This window comes from Equus asinus, chromosome 3 (genome assembly GCF_041296235.1).
Source record: "Equus asinus isolate D_3611 breed Donkey chromosome 3, EquAss-T2T_v2, whole genome shotgun sequence".
In the NCBI taxonomy this organism is placed as follows: domain Eukaryota; kingdom Metazoa; phylum Chordata; class Mammalia; order Perissodactyla; family Equidae; genus Equus; species Equus asinus.
Genome location: NC_091792.1, coordinates 52584986 through 52602440, shown reverse-complemented (window position 1 = coordinate 52602440; position 17455 = coordinate 52584986). Strand labels below are relative to the sequence as shown.

At 36.4% G+C, this 17455-nt stretch overlaps 1 protein-coding gene across 3 annotated transcripts in view; it reads left to right on the top strand.

The window, feature by feature from the left end:
* Positions 1-17455, top strand: part of SPOCK3 (SPARC (osteonectin), cwcv and kazal like domains proteoglycan 3) — a 468925-nt gene that overhangs the window by 205509 nt on the left and 245961 nt on the right. For all 3 annotated transcript variants that reach the window (XM_070505032.1, XM_014851442.3, XM_070505033.1), the window contains one exon: positions 15217-15331. In XM_070505032.1, coding sequence (XP_070361133.1) covers positions 15217-15331 — 115 coding nt within the window. The remainder of the gene's footprint in view (positions 1-15216; positions 15332-17455) is intronic.

Genomic DNA, 17455 nt, shown 5'->3' with positions numbered 1-17455 from the left:
TCACTCTTGTAAACTTGGAGACTGAGATATGATAGAGAAACTGAATTTGTGTTGTTATTCTATTTGGAAACCTACAAATGCTATTCCAGAAACTTTTCCTAGAGGTTAACTAGACATTTCATCTGCCTTGAAAGTCATAGCATGTGATTATTTTACAAAATATTCTACTACTACATGACATGGGTCTCTATTTTTCCAAACTGCTGTATTCCAAACTTACCTGAACAGTAAGGCGATACTGCACATTTTATATTTCTGTTAGGTTGACATCCGACTTCGACATATGAAAATCTGTGTCAAGGAGGTTATTCTAGGGTGTGACAACAAAGGGTCAGAAAGTTAGTATTTCCATTCAAGTAATGTTTTACTCGTAGCATCCAAAAGTGTTTCCAGGTTGCAGGGGCTTGCGCTCCAATCACTGATGCAGGACTCACACAACTGCAGCCTTGTCCTCTTCAATATCTGACTTTCAAAGCCTTGGGAGGTCAGCATCTCAGCTGAAATGGAAATAGACCACAGAGGACTGTGAATGAGAGAGATGTACGGGAGAAGCTCAAACAGGTACACACCACTTTTCTTTACAACCTACTGATTAAATTCGGCTACCTGGTTACAACCACTGAGTAAAGAAAGTCAGAGAATATGGTTAAATGATGCGTTCAGAAGAAGAAATAGAATTTGGAGAATGAGTAGTAGTCCCTAACATGTATATTTTAATATTGTATAAATAAACACCTTTGATGTCTACAGATACAAAGAATTGAAGAATACATGACTTATTGTTTAGTACTTTTCTATTAAAAAATTTAAGGTAAGAAACTAAATGCAGGGGCTGGCCCGGTGGCGCAGTGGTTAAGTTCGCTCGTTCCGCTTCTCAGCTGCCCGGGGTTCGCTGGTTCAGATCCCGGGTGTGGACATGGCTCTGCTTGGCACGCCATGCTGTGGTAGGCATCCCACATATAAAGTAGAGGAAGATGGGCATGGATGTTAGCTCAGGGCCAGTCTTCCTCAGCAAAAAGAGGAGGACTGGCAGTAGTTAGCTCAGGGCTAATAGTCCTCAAAAAAATAAAAAGAAACTAAATGCAAATAATTTAAAATAGAAAACTGTACATATTAGAATATATATAAAACCTGTAATAAAATGATATACAAAATATGAAATATATATTCATATATTATATATTATAATATAATTTTATACATTTAACATTCTATATAAAAGATATATGATTTTGACTAATCATATATATATAAAACTATAATGAGTAGAAAAAAAATCACAGAAGCCAAAAGTGAAACCAAAAATCATTTTGCCACAACCTTAAAACTTCTGAAACCTTTAGCTCTTTATTTCTAAATGTATAACAGAAGTTAGTTTTGTGTTTTTTGTTGGTTAGGGATTTCGGTAGAGGCCTTGAAGATCAAATACAATAAAATGGGTATCAAAGACACAGAGATTTGAAAGCCTAAATCAAGTGCAAGACCACTTATTGAGAAATACAAAGAGATTATGAAACTGATTTGGTCAACCTCAGCTCTAAGTTTTAAAAGAGAAATTGATGGTCATCAGAGACAGAATTGGCGTTCCCTGGTAAAGAGCTGTTGGTGTGCTATGGTGAATCCCTTCCCACTGCCCCCTGGTGAAGGGAAAGAGAGCTTCTTTCTTGTCAGTTCGAGTGGCCTCATGGTGATGACTTGGAGAGCCTTGTGTCTCATTGATCCTGAGGGACTTGAGGACTGATATTGGCTCAGGTCTGGATATTTTAGTAGTGAAAGTCAGTGGAAGTTGCTGCCTCTGTTTGTCAGAGAGTAAAGTTGAGGTGGCTCCACTGAGAAAGAGCAGCTCTTTCCCAAAGTGAAGGCTGATACTTGCATTCCTGGGTACTCTCCTGACAAGAGGCAACATAAAGATCTTTCAAAAGGACTAAGCAGACCACCTGGAGGAGAGGCGGGATCCCAACTGAGAAATAGATGATAGGTTTCTGGATTCCCAGGGTCTGATGGGGGAGTTAAAAGTGGCCAGACAAATGGGAGAAGTGGTATCAGCAGCCAGAGGTCCTCTGCAGGAGAATCTCCGTGAAAACCACAACAGCACACTGTGAGAAGAACCAGCAATTGCACTTTTCCCACACATGCCAGGTAGACTGTGTCTTTTTCCACTCTTCTTTTGCTTTAGGCCAAAGGCTATATAGAGGTCAGAAGCACTTGTTAGTGAGTAGGGAAGTGGAATGGGGTGGAGGGGGATAAGAACTTTCCTTATCCTCCTCCAGAATTCCAAAAATTAGTAGGATCCCAATGGAGAATGAATGGGACTTGGGGACACTCTAAACTGTATGACAATTAAACTGTGTTGGACATTTCATTGTATAAAAAATGACCAAAAATATGGTCTGAGTCTTTGTTTGAGAAAAGGAAGTATTAGCTACAAAGAGCAAATTTAACATTTTCTGAGCATTGGATAAATTGCTTCTTACTTGTTCTCTGTTAATCAGCATCATTCAATATACAAGTTATGATGATATATTAACATAAAAAGCTGAACTTGAATATGTAAAAAAATACAATCTCTTTAGTTTATATTATTTGCCTTCTTCCCGTCCTTCAATGAGAAAACTCCCTTAATGTGGCCCTTAATGAGAAAAACAATAACAAATGTACAATCTGGTTTATAGTTTACTCTAATTCAATAATTAGATAATAATTGAATAAAATGATTCAGTTTAATTCCATTTGGGTATTAAGTCTCTTGGCTGCCTCCTCATTCCCTTTTCCCTTTCCAAGATACTGTCTGCCTGGGCATATGGTAAGAAGGGCATGGTGAAGGGTAGACTGACCTCATTTGACCGCTTTGGGTACAGACAGCAAGCACTGGTGGCTTTTAAAGTCCACGCACGGGGCCCCTTCTGACTGAGCTGCTATCCCACCAAGGTACTTAGATATGTCAGTGACCTAGAATGTTACAGGACAGTCTGTGTGGTGGCTTCTGTGTTAGTGTTCCAGTGATGGGTCAGGGGTGGTCAAATTCTCATTTGCCGTCTGTTTCACTCTTGCTTATCTGAGCATTGCCCACAAGTTGGGTTGAAAGAAGCCTAAAGAAAAGGAAATAGAGACTCAGCTTCATTTTCTTTGCTCTCTGCGATTGCTCTTCCACCTTTTTTCCTTCATTCACCCACAGATAGGAAAATGGTCTTTTAGATCTGGCTGCTGTAGCAAAGTACCGAAGCCTTTAAATGATAAACAATAAACTCATAAACAATAGAAATTCTTATTTCTATTGTTTTCTAGGCTCATAATTTCTAGGCTTGTAAACAGTAAAAATTCATTTCTCACAGTTCTTGAGGCCAGATGTTTCAGATCAGGGTGTCAGCATGGTGGGGGTTCTGGTAAGTAACCTCTTCCATGTTGCAGACTGCCATCCTCTCATTGTATCCTCATATGCCAGAAAGAGAGAGAACTCTCTGGGATCTCTTTTGTAAGGCACTAATCCATTCACGAGGGCTCCACTCTCACAACCTAATCACCTCCAAAAGCTTCACCACCTAATACCATCATGTTGGGGGTTAGGATTTTAACAAATGAATTTTGAGGGGGACACAAACATTCAATTCATAACAAGTGAGAAGTCTTGAAGTCTTTTCCTTTTTTTTTTTTTTGAGCAAGATTAGCCCTGTGCTAACATCCGCCACCAATCCTTCTCTTTTTGCTGAAGAATACTGGCCCTGAGCTAACATCTGTGCCCACCTTCCTCTACTTTATATGTGGGATGCTGCCTCAGCATGGCTTGATAAGTGGTGCACCCACCGATAGGTCGGCACCCAGGATCCGAACCAGCAAACCCCAGGCTGCTGAAGTGGAACGTGTGAACTTAACTGCTGTACCATCGGGCAGCCCCAAGAAAGCTTTTCTTTTATTCCTTCATTGTTTCATAACTTTTCTCTACTACATAGCTAGTCTAAAAGAGATCCATTCCATACCCCAGAATAGTTCCATGATCTTAGTCTGTCAGGCTCATTGTTAATATGCTTAAGTAGGGCCAGCAATGATGTCATTAGAATCTAGAAAACACTTTTCTCCAGCTATTTCTCACAACAATTAAATTGCATGTTTAAACGGAGTATTTTCTACCTCCTTCCTCTTGCATCTCACAGTAACACATCCTAGTTTCTTCACAGGAAAATTACATACAATAGAGTGAAGGCCTTGTATCCCAAAAGGTAATAGTGTAATGCAAATTAGAAATTTTTGAAATATTGTATGCATTATATAAGTTTTAAAGTTCAACAATAATATACAGCAACATACATATCTTCTTTAGCCTTATTTCCCATTTGATCAATTGTGAAGTACCTTAGAATTTCCCGAGTTTCAGTTCCATTGTCATGTTGTTATATGTTATTGTTCTAATCATGTTCTTTTTATTTTTTAATAGCTTAGTCAGAAAAATACATTTCTAATATTTCACATCAAAACTGCTAGAAGTGTTAACATCGCAGCCCTTCATCTCTGCTGCTTCCATCATGTTTGGAATAGAACATGGAGCCTCATCTTTTCATTCCATATGGGCTTTCATGTCAGTCACTAGAACTGGATTCTGCTCTAATGATTTAGTCAGGCCTCATTGGATCCTATTGTATTGTCCATTTACAACCCCCAGAAAGTGACTACAAATACTTTTTGAACGTTTGGGATATTTGTATAAAGACCTTAGTCAACAAAAATTTCCAGTGTCTTGGGCTGGCCCCGTGACCGAGTGGTTAAGTTCATGCGCTCTGCTGCAGGTGGCCCAGTGTTTCGTTGGTTCGAATCCTGGGTGCGGACATGGCACTGCTCATCAAACCACGCTGAGGCAGCGTCCCACATGCCACAACTAGAAGGACCCACAACGAAGAATATACAACTATGTACTGGGGGGCTTTGGGGAGAAAAAGGAAAAAATAAAATCTTAAAAAAAAAAATTTCCAGTGTCTTTAGATTTCTGAATTAGGTATTTTGTGATATTAACTTGCCAGATATTGCATACCATCAATTTGGTAGATCAATGCCAAAGATGCAGTCCTCTAGTAAATAGCAATTAGAAATTGTCATTTGCACTGGGGTAAAGTACAGATTAAACTGTAACAAAATATACTGACTGAAAGAGCTGTGAGTATCGGAAAATGCACTACCATTTGAATTAGTTACCTGGGTAACTTAGAGGTTTTAATCTAATCACACCTAAGTGGGTGGTAGTCAGTGAAAGCTTCATTTAACAATGTCAGATCAGTACTTTGCAAAGAATTGTTTTTTGTAAGCAATGATATTAATTGCAAATGACAAACTGAGGGTTAAGAAAGATCCCTAAGGCTCATTTACCTGCCAGGGTGATTACCATGATGGCTTTATTAAAATAGTCTTGTTGCAATTGCAGTTCTGTTAAAGAAGCATCAATCTCCTGAAAAAGGAATATTTGAAAAACAGTTGAAAAGCTTTAACTCACAAAACATGTTCTGAAGATTACTATTTATATTAAAAAGTGTTCTTAGTTATAAATTCTATTAACTTGTTACTTCAGCCAGTATTATCATTGGTTCTATAAAACAGTCTTGGTTTTAAAGGTCTGTGCATATGTAAAACCTCTTTCTCATTTTAGGGTATTCAGTTCCAGTAGTAACATCCAGTCTTTTCTCGACATTGCCAACAGTATTTGAATACAGATTTGAGAAAGTGAGATCCAGTTCTGCATTCTCTTTCCTGTCATTACTTGTTTTTCATTAATTTGACCTATCTGCAGTGTGCAGTATTTACCTTATAAAGGAACATACTCCATTGATGAGGAGGAAGAATTGATTTTTAGTATCAAAATTTCAATGATAAAATCTGTCATCTTTGATTTTTGGTTGTATACTCTGCTGCCCTGAGATAGGTGATTGAGAAGGCCTTAAATATTCTCATGGAAAATGAAGATTAAAAAAAAAAAAGCCTCAGAAAAAAAGGAAGTTATCTTTTTATTGATGCATAATTTGCATACAATAAAATGCAATAATTTAAAATGTACGTGTTGATACGTTTCGGTGGATGCAGATAATTGAGTTAACGCTGCCTCAGTCAAGATAAAGAACATTTCCATCACTCCAGGCCTTACTCAGACTGCCTGCTCTGCCTCACTCCAGCCCCGAATTCCCCCCCCCCCCCCAATCCAGGCAATCACTCTTCTGAACTGCACTGATCTTTTCACTTTATTTAATTTAGTTTGGCTTGTCCTAGAGTTTGATGTAAATGGAACAGTATGTGTGTATACTCTTACACCTGCCATTTTTTGGTTGATATGTTTTTGAGATTTATCCAACATTATTATATGTTTCATGTTTTGAGTTTTGTGGGGTTCTTTGTCTGTTTTATTGCTGAGTAGTATTCTGGTTGTATGACTGTTTATTCACTCATCCGTCTGTGGGTATTTGGGTTAGCTCTTATAACTAAAGATTCTCTGAAAATTCTTGCAATAGTCTTTTCATAAACATTCAAAAATGTTTCTTGGGTAAATTCATAGATGTGGTATTGTTTATTATATAACAAAACACCAAACTATTTTCCAAAGAGCTTGTGCAAGTATCAATTTATTGCCTCTCATCTCCTAATTGGACCTGGACTGATAACAGTGATTTTACCATTTTATACTCCCAGCAGCCATGGATTAGAGTTAGTTGATCTGCACTCTTGCCAACACTTCTTATGGTCATTGTTTTAAATTGTAACATTTCTGCTAGTGGTGAAGTGGTAACTTACTGTGCTTTTACCTTTGTATCAGATTGAACAGCTGATATTAGGGGAATATCTCCTGATTCACAACTAAGGTTAAATGAAATAGTCATAATACAATTCCTTGTTTATTCATGTACATTTGTGTGTGTGTGCGTGCATGTGTGTGAACTATCTAAAGGTAGCTGTGTTTGACACACTTTCAGAGGAAATATGTCTGTGCTTAGAAGCCTTGTTTTACTCTTTTAAGGATTAGCTTCATTGTTCTTTTAGAAAGAGTTCATGCGGAAATTATTGCTTTTACTTTTAAATAGGCAAAAATAGAAAAAGAGTCTATTGAGGGAAGGAGTGAGTTTAATCAGTGGCTTTTATTGCATGGAGGTAATTCTGTGCCCTAAGAGGGGGCTGAGAAAGGCAGAATGTCACTTGAAGTTGGTCAGAGATCCTCCGGTAGGGTGCTTAGAAGAGCTGCTTGGCAAATTACAAGAGATTTTATAGAACCTTAATGGCCATCAATAAAAATACAAGTGATAATTGCCAACTATAATGCTTTCTGTATGTCTGAAAATATTCTAGGCAGTTAACTCATTCATGCAAACTCACATAAACAACTTTTCAGCTCAGGGTTGAGTTTTAAAAATACTGTATTTCTTATTTTTTGTATAATAGCTCCCAGGTCAGTTAAAGCACAACATTATAGAAAATGTTATTTTGTATTTTAGAATTAGCCCAATTCCTTCAATATGTATATGAAGATGTTAAGATATAAAATAGGTGGCATCATCAAGGAACTAAGGTAAACATTATTTCAATAAGCCAAATCATGATTGCAGTATTAGTAAAGACTTATCTTTATGGTTCTATTTCAGGCAGCCTTTTAGTAAGTGTGAACCTAATCATAGGTTTGCTCAGCTCTAATATTGGAAAGAAAATCCCAAATATAAATTTTTATGATGGGGATTCAGTATCACCATCTTTATATAGCAAACAATAGATTAGAAAATGAAATCAGTAACAATGATACCTTTTTACGTATAATCAATTTTGCTGGAATGCATCTATTTTGTAAAAGAAACACTATTAGCATTTATCACTTTAAGAAGTTTGGAAGACAATATGATGTATGGACAAAAAAAGAGAATAATAAAGAAGGGAAAAGAATGGTATTTTAAATCTTCATCAATTCTTTAGCATAGAAGAGCTGGAGGGTGAAATTCTGCTTGTAGTAGCATCTAGAGTGTCCATTAACTTTGATTTATTCATATGGAAGTCAGATACATTTAATATACCTTTATAAAACATTATTGAAATAAACTATGATATTTTGACATTATAATTTATTATAAAATACATTAATCCCACATGGCATCTGAATCTGCTTATGGTGTAGACCTCCACATTCAGTGTTGGTAAGCAGGGGATCAGACTTAAAGTGGACGGATTTTACATAACTCAAGTACTATTAAGGTCTGAAGCCAAGAAAGTCACTCCAAAGACTTGCAGCCACATTTAATCACGTTTAACACCACAAAACTGGCTGTCAAAAGTCTAATTAACTGTCAGCATTTGCTCTATTTCCCATGCTGCTCACTTGTACAGCCTTTTATTGTAATGTCTGGCAAGTTTTAAAAAATTCTCTAGAAAACCACTTCTTCCTATAGTTTTACAGCCCAGAGTTCTAGTGAAATGTACTGTTGTTGGAAGAACAGCGAAAGCATATTTGATGCTTCATTGTTGAAGCATGAAGGTTTTTAAATCATGTTGTAGTTACTGGTCACTTTATTTTATGTGAGAGCACACAGTTGAGCTTAAAGAGGCAAATACCAAGTGAGTGCTGATTTGTATTAAATTGTACTATTTAGTGATATTGCAACTTTTCAAAATTTTTCCAAAATTAAAACCCCACTCTCAGTGGCACAGTTCACCTGCTCTTAAATCACAAGTGACCATCTTAGTCTTTGTTTTCTTGATTTTTTTTCCAATTGCTAAAGAGTTGTTTTATCACCTAAATATACTTTATATTACCAACTGAACTTAAAACAGAAGGGCATATTTGCTTACATATTTACTATAATAGTTGGAGATAAATATTCCACAATGCAGAATCTTCTTTTTTTTTTTTTTTTTGTGGTGAGGAAGCTTGGCCCTGAGCTAACATCTTTTGATCTTTTGCTATCTTCCTCTTTGTTTTTTTCTCCCCAAGGCCCCAGTACATAGTTGTATATCCTAGTTGTAGGTCATTCTAGTTCTTCTTTGTGGGATGCCACCACATCATGACTTGATGAGCACTGCGTAGATCTGCACCCAAGATCCAAACTGGTGAACCCTGGGCTGCCGAAATGAAGCATGTGAACTTAACGACTCAACCACAGAGCTGGCCCCACAGAATCTTGATGATAAGAAAATATTATAAAATCCAGGAGATAAAGTCTGATTGCCTTCAGAGAACTACAAACAGCGAGCATTACTAAATAGTAGCATTTGATAGCAAAAGAACATAAAATAATATCTTTATTGTGGCTAGGAGAAAGTAACTATCAATAAGAATTCCAGACTGAGCTAAATTATGCTTTAAGAGTGATTGGAAAATAAAGATACATTCTGAAAAGAATATCAAAAGTATAGCACAAATTGCACATGTTGAAAAAACTACAAAAGGATATACTTCAACAAATAGAAGGAAATTATACAAGACAACCCAAAAGGAAGAGTGAATTGCAAGAAGCAATGATGGGCAAAGAAATTAGTACATTTGGTTATTTTAAATTAGCTATGTTAGTAAAAATAATAAAAATAATGACTAATTTGCAATGGTGGGGTGGTAAAGTGAGGTGTAACTCATAGAAAATGGTGATAAATTTGAATGTCAAAGATTTGGTGTTAATGTGTTCTAAGGTCCTAGTATGGTTACTTTCAGTCATTTGTGCCAGCTGGGCCTGTTAATATCTGAAGGAAATCACTAAAAGAGATTTCACAACTTCCAAACTAGCAGAAAGGAAAAAGGTACAAAATGAAATACAATCAATACGCTATGAGGCAGGAAAGAGGAAAGAAAAGCAAAGGAGAAAAAAAGAAACTGCAAAATGGAAAATACAATGCAAAATGGAAAATACAATGGAAAATAAAGTGATAGAAAATAGAGTAATTATGTGAAAAAAATCACAGTAGATGAAACAGAAAAAGTGATAATCTTAGATTGGGCTTATAAATCCACCTAAAGGTTCTTGAGAGCTACCTTTAAAATATAAAAATTAAGAATTAAAATGAAAGGAATTGGGGGAAAAGTTCACCAGGCAAATACTAATCAAAAGAAAATTGGTTACAGCAATATTGCTGACAGAAAAAATCCACAAATGGTGGAAGGGAGGACCTGGAAATTTATTCAGTTGATTCAAGTGTGTTGCCTCAGCAAATCTTTCAAACTGACTGATGCTTGAGCCTCTCAAAATCATTTTTCCATTTTGCTCTGTAGTCATCATTGTTCCCATAACCATCTTCATACTCAATTCCCTTGCAGCAGAGTCTTATCCTCTCTCTTTTGGACATTTAGTTTCCCTGTCTTATCATATATCCTTCAGAGCATCTCCAAATTCTTGTGTGTGATCTCTATCCTATACAAACTTAATTATGCCCCTCTCCAACTTGAAATCATTCAGTGACACGGCATTACCTGTAAGGTAGAACTCCAAAGGGTGAGAAGCTGCCATCTGTCTCTTCAGTGTTGTTTTTTTTTTTTTTTTTTTTTACAATACTTGCAGGCAGCACACACATTTTATATTTCAGTGATCCTAAGCTATCTGTCATTACAGGAATAGGGCATCCTTTTTATACTTTTATGTTGTTCATACTATCTCCTTATACTGGAGTTTCCTTTCATTTTGTTCACTATACATGTTTCAAAACATACCTAAGCTTTTACTCATTCTAATTATCCATCCATTCACCATTATATGATCCCTTCGTCCCTCTGTGTATGTATGTGTATTTTCACATAGCTGAATATTTATACACATACACATATATATGTATATAATTTCCATTTAACAATCTATTTTAATTACCTAGTTTTACAACTCTCTTCCAATAAAAATGTTGAGTCTGTTGAGGGCAGAATCCATTCCGCGTGGGGTATCTAGTCCCAACAGTGTCTGCTAAAGTGCAATAATCCACTTCGAGAGAAGAATGTGAATCTGGAGATCACCTAGTCCAAATTCTTTGTTTTATAGATGAACCTAACAGGCGGCATAGAGATTACTAGTTTGTACTACATTGGTCTTTCAAAAATCTGAATCAACATTGGGAAGGTTAATTTTCTATTATATTTGTCAAGTATGTAAGAAATCTTTTCTCTGGCATTGGCTGAGCTAAAGTAACTGGTTCATCAACTCCACCAAAAATAATATGCAGGGGCTCGCCTAGTGGCGTAGTTAAATTCACATGCTCCGCTTTGGTGGCCTGGGGTTCACAGGTTTGGCTCCCAGGCACAGACCTTTGCTCCACTCATCAAGCCATGCTGTGGCAGCATCCCATGTACAAAGTAGAGGAAGATAGGCACAGATGTGCACTCAAGGACCATCTTCCTCAGGCAAAAAAAGGAAGATTGGCAACAGATGTTAGCTCAGGGCCAATCTTCCTCACAGGAAAAAAAATCTATCTATCTATCTATATATATATACACAGCATGATTTAGGAGTGCTTGAGCCTAGAATCATTAGGATTTAATCTTCTAAAATCTGGTCTTCTTGTGGAAAAACACTATTAAAATCCAGAAGTGAGCTTGTCTAGATTAGGAGTTCCAATCTTCTCTATTAAACTTATTTCTGCTCTTGATACTAACAATAATACCTATTTTGGACCTTAGGGAAGCCACTCTTTTACCTTTCCTTCTTTCAAGACTACCTGCACTAAATATGAATTCTGATGACCATCCCTCTGCTCCATTGAGAATTCTGCCCCTTTCAGTCACTGTCCATGTTTGTTTTCCTGACCTGTCACCTCTGTCATGTGTCCTTACTTTGCAGTTCCCCTTACATTGGGACTTCTCTTCAAGAGTCAGAGCTTTTCTTACTGACGTACCTGTCTACACTTGTTTTTCTGGTCTCATTTGTTTTCTGTTCTCGCCTACCCACATTGGCTCAGCTACTTTCACCATCAGCAGCTGGATCAGGCTGGATACTTCCTAGCCTACCTTGGTCTGGCAGTAAGTGGGGAATTCTGGACCAAAAAGCAAATATTCTGGTGAAAGACTGAGGGAAATTCTACAACACAAATGAAATGCAAAGGCTAAATTATAAGGCAATTGTTTGAAATATAGACTGCTTTTTCTGAAGCAAAACAAAGCAAAAAACAATATTAGTTAGGTCCCCAGGTTAGTTCACATCCATCAGAAAGATTAGGAGGAAGAAAAGGACATGGCCAAATGAATTCAAACGCATTAGCTGAAACCTTTCTAAGAGTAGTTTTACTGGATGCTTGAGAGAAACTTAAATACAGTAATACAGAATAGAATAGGAGATGTTAATTTGAAAAAAGATGGAAAGAAGGAGATGGCAGCAGAGGGAGGAGATAAATTTATGCCCTGCCTCTTTAAGATACAGTATTGCTTCTAATCCATGGGCTTCAGCCAAAAGGAAGATGGTTGTGTTATTGTTATGGTTTCAAGAATAAAATCTCAGGCATCTGTATTTACAGCGTGTGATGTTTTATACTTTTTAAGCTGCCAACAATGTGAGTTATACTCAAAAATACAGATGGTTAAAATCACATACACAGACAGTGATCTTTTCTGTATGGCAGATCCTATGCCTCTGATCTTCATGTTCACTTTCTGGTATATTTTCCATCTCCTGACAAATACTGCTACTCTTTTATTTGGTCATTTATGTAGAAGTTTTGGAAGATGTGTATTAAATTCAGTTTTGTGTGCTATGTTTGTTCTGATAATTCCTTTCTTGCTGTACACTAATTTTTGAGTTCTGATTTCTCTTATTAAGCAGGTAGAATGTAAGGATGTCATGGAAGTTTTAAAAATTATCTAATGTAGGCTGCATAAGGTAAAGAAAACTGGAAGAAATGACCGAAAATAATTATGAATAGTCTGCATTTAAAGTGTAATTAGATTAGATCAACCTTGGTCATTTTATATGCACTATAGTGTTTTATTTCAAAATGAAAACACTCCCTTTTCAGAATAATATGTCCTGGATTAAATACATTTACAATGAGTGTATGAGATATGAATGTAAGGTACAGTGGTAGGTGCAATTACATCGTTTAATTGTTAGGCAGAATTATTTAATTTTAATTAATATTTAAGAGTGATATTAATAATTAAAAATCAAAATAAACTAAAGATTAAAAATAGTTTAAAAGATTTCTAATGGCTTCTCAGTTATTGTATGCTTTTCTTTTATGCTTTCCAACAAGAAGTCATACAGTTCTAAGGTGCAGTAGTTCAATGAGACAGTTGTTTTAATTAGTGGCAATTTGAACTGTGATAGTATAATTAGAATGTCCTAGCAATTTTCATTTGCATAGGGAACAAAGTATATTTAACATTTTATAGAGAATAAAGTTAACATAGCTTATCTTAAATTTTGAAACTACTTGGGAATTAAGAGAAGCTATAATTGATCTAATAATCACTTGTCAAAAAAATTTTCCTTAGTATGGAGGAAATTGAAACATTTGTGTTCCAAGTAGATGCATTTAATATAGTGACTGTTTTATCATGGTATAAAATAAGAAGTCTATTAGTTAAAATTTTATCAACTATATGTGTTAGTATTCTTTGTTTTAAATCATGCTTATTTGAAATCTCAAATAAGAGTTTTGCAGAAATATACTTTGTATTTTTTAAAAAAGAATATATGTGTTTATATATATGCATCTATATATAGTTTATATCTGTATTTTATTGAATTCATTGATTACCAAAATGTATTCACTTTATTTAGGTGATTGAGTAAATATGCTTAACACTTAACACATTCATAAAGCTAAATTTGATTTTTCCTCCAGATGTTAGCTCTGGTTTATCCTAGGTTTAAGATCTAAAAAAGATTGGCTCAAATCCACATTTCACGTCCAGTGAAAAGCCCGGGGCCCTCCCAAATACATCTGTGTATTCCAAACGCACATTCTTCTGGTTACCCTGGCTCCATTCTTCTATTTGTACTAGAACTTTATTTTCAGTTTGCATCTTTCTTGAGTTCTTTCTCTCAATTTTGACATGTACCCAAACTGGACACTCAGTACGTTTTCCTTATTTGTGCCTACTCCCTCTATGGCTTTCCGCTCATAATAAATTACAACAAAATATCAGTAACCATCACCAACGGGCATTACCAGTAGCAGCATTATTCATAATAAACAAAAGGTGGACACCAAAATTCCCATCAGCTAGTGAATGGATAGGTAAAATGTGGCATATCTGTACAATGGAATGATACTCAGTAACATAAAGGAACGAAGTAGTGATGCTTGCGACAACGTGATTGGACCTCGAAAACGTTCCAAATAAAGGAAGCTAGTTACGAAAGACCACGTATTGTATGACTTTATTTGTATGAAATGTCCAGAATAGGCAAATCTATAGAGACAGAATTTGGATTAGTGGGTGCCTAGTTTTGGTGGTTGTGAGGAAGTTGGGGGAATGGGGATGATAACTAAAGGATATGGGTATTTTTTTGAGGTGATAAAAATGGTGTAAAATTGATTAGGATAATAGTTTCTTAACTGTGAAGATACTGAAAATCACTGAATTTTAAACATTAAAACAATGAGTTATATAGTATGTGAATTACATCTCCATAAAACTATTGCTTAAAATAGCACCGAAAACTGACACAATCTTTGTGTTGGCAGTCACTGAGACAGAGGTTTTGTCTGGAAAGATGGTGTTTCAAATATCAGGCACAAACAATTGAAAAATAAAAATGCAACGTCTCAGTTTTTGCCGTGATACAATCAGCCAGTCCCAAGTACAGCTGTAGACTTTTCAATCCCACAGACTCATTAATGCCCACTAACATTTTTTGGGGTTTCATCTTTTTTTCACTACCCACTTGCCTTTATCTAGGGAAAGCAGAAGTATAAATTATAATTCTCCACTGATGGAAGTATTATAGTAACATACCCCAACTGTATTTCTCCACCTTTACTGCTTAGACTGCAGCAGCTACTATAGAGTTTTGGTCTTAAAGTTTCTGTTTTGATTACATGTTGTTTGATCATAGGAGTATGTGTATTTCAGCTTCTGAGTGGAATAGATGAGACTAAACTGCAACGATCTGTTAACTCTGAGTTTTGTGGGAAGCAGAAGTATCTCTTAGTGGACGAAGAATGTGAAGAAAATTTACAGCTAAACTGCTATGCAAATTCCTTGATCAAATTGTGTCTGGTGGGATTGGACACCTCCATTGTTCAGAAGCTTATTTTAATATTTTCTGTTCAATCTCTCTCTCTCTTTTTTCTTTTCAGCTATAGATCCAGCTAAAGATCCTTGCTTAAAGATGAAATGCAGTCGCCATAAAGTATGCATTACTCAGGATTCTCAGACTGCCATCTGCGTTAGTCACCGGCGGCTTACACACAGGTAAACATTGTTACATTCAATCCTCCTGATTGAACAGTCCTCTTTACCGTGAATTGCTACAGAGTATAAATATTTGGCAATGTCTGCTAAGTGTTTATCCAGAGTTTTATGGAAACAGTTTCAGAAGCTTGGTTAATACAATTATGATTCACTTGGGGTAAACTTTGTTATCAGAATTACTATGAATTATAGAATTTAGACATTTATTATTAAATAAAGAGGATTTACAGAAGATTGGATTAAAGTGTTCTATCTACATACTTAGCCTTTTTTAAGTTTAAGGAACAAGTACGATTTTGATACCCTCTAAGTATTTTCTCTTGTGCCTACTCAAACATCCTATTTCCCTAAGGGGAGAATTGGAGACAAAGTTAAAGGCCAAACAAATGAATGATTGATGTTTATAAATAAAGGATGAAAAGTCAGAAAATAGAGATATAGGCCTGGAACACTTCAGGACACCTTCTTAAAAAGCACTTCTACCTGTGGAGTTCTTTAGTCCAGGCCCTGGAGGCTGACACAAAATTCCAAGAGGAGAAGAAAGAGTTTTAAATATCTTTTATAAGGATCGTCACTGCTTCTGTAAGGTAGGCTCTATTTGGAGACGGATCAGTAATTTTAGAAATAGCCTGTGTAGCTTGATGCTGAGTCTTAAGGATTGGAACATGCTACAACCAAAAGTAAAATCAGCGGGTAACTGACTGAAGCAGGCAGGTGTATCCATTCCCTTTATTTCTTTTAAAGGAATTCTTTTTATAAGAACACTCTTTTCTGTGATAGTGGGCCTAATTCATGTTTTGCTTTTCATCAAATGAGCAAGGGAATTTCTCTGTTTGGTTAAGTTCAGAGACTAATTGGATTTTGGCTTTAGTGTGCTTATATCTAAATTCTATTATTTAGACACACCAACAAACACAGAATAAGAATATTAGAGAATGTTAGAGAATAAAAACATAAGTAGCATTTCTAGAAAACAGCAAATATTTTAGTTTCTTTGATGTTCCTTATTAATATAAAAGCACGTGCATAGAGCCCTTTATTACATGCGGGATGGATTAGGGGAAGTCTTTGCTCCATAATGCCAAATCTATAGTGGCAGATTTCAAGTACCAAGGCGGGCTAATGCAGCCAAGAGGGAGAGCCTGGGGATTAGTTCACTTGGGACAAAGAATTATGGCATACTGATAAGGTGCTTGCAGAAGTGAGACACAGGAGGGAGAAGGGAACAACGGTTTGGGATGTAAAGTGTAAAAGACTTCCAGGAAATAGCATTTCTATAAGGTCAGTGTACCCTGGGAGGGCACAGAAGGCTGAAGCAGAGTTATCAGTAATATATCCCCACTCACTCACAACCTCTATGTTAGTTTTATAAAGGGATAGCAAGACTTTGCGCCAGAATTTTATTTTTCTATTTATTTCCTTAGGATTCCAAAAAGCTTCTGAATGTCTTGGAATTCCTATTAATGAATCATCAAACATTTAGAATGTTAGTATGTGGACACATGTATGGGGGGATAAGGGAGAGCAGAGTTTTACTTGAGAAATCAATAGGAGGATGGTGTTGAAATGAGTTCTTTTATGATCCCTCACCTACGTTACAGAGACTTAGTCAATTCATTTCACATAAACGCAAAAACGGTTTTCTCATGAGTTTCAGAGACCCTGTTTCCGTCTATACACATTTAACGCCTTTGAAAAGGCTCATCTGCCATTTCACCCCTGGCCCCCTGACCTCAAGTCAAAGAGCAACCAAAGACCTCACAGCTCATATCCTGCCTGGGGCAAGAATGTCTCCTTTCAACAACTGCTGAACGCTGAAGCCGCGAGAGAGTAAAGTAACATACTCAAGATCACACAGCTGGAAATTTTCCGAGCATCAATTCCAGTCTATATTTATTGACTCCAAAGTCCATGCTTTCACAACTGCGCTTTCTCACTGCTTTGCTAACTTATTAGTAAATAAACACTTGGGAGCTGGCCCTGTGGCTCAGCAGTTAAGTTCACGTGCTCTGTTTCGGTGGCCTGGGGTTTGCTGGTTCAGATCCTGGGTGCGAACATACACACCACGCATCAAGCCACGGTGCGGTGGCATCCCACATAGCGGAACTAGAATGACCTACAACT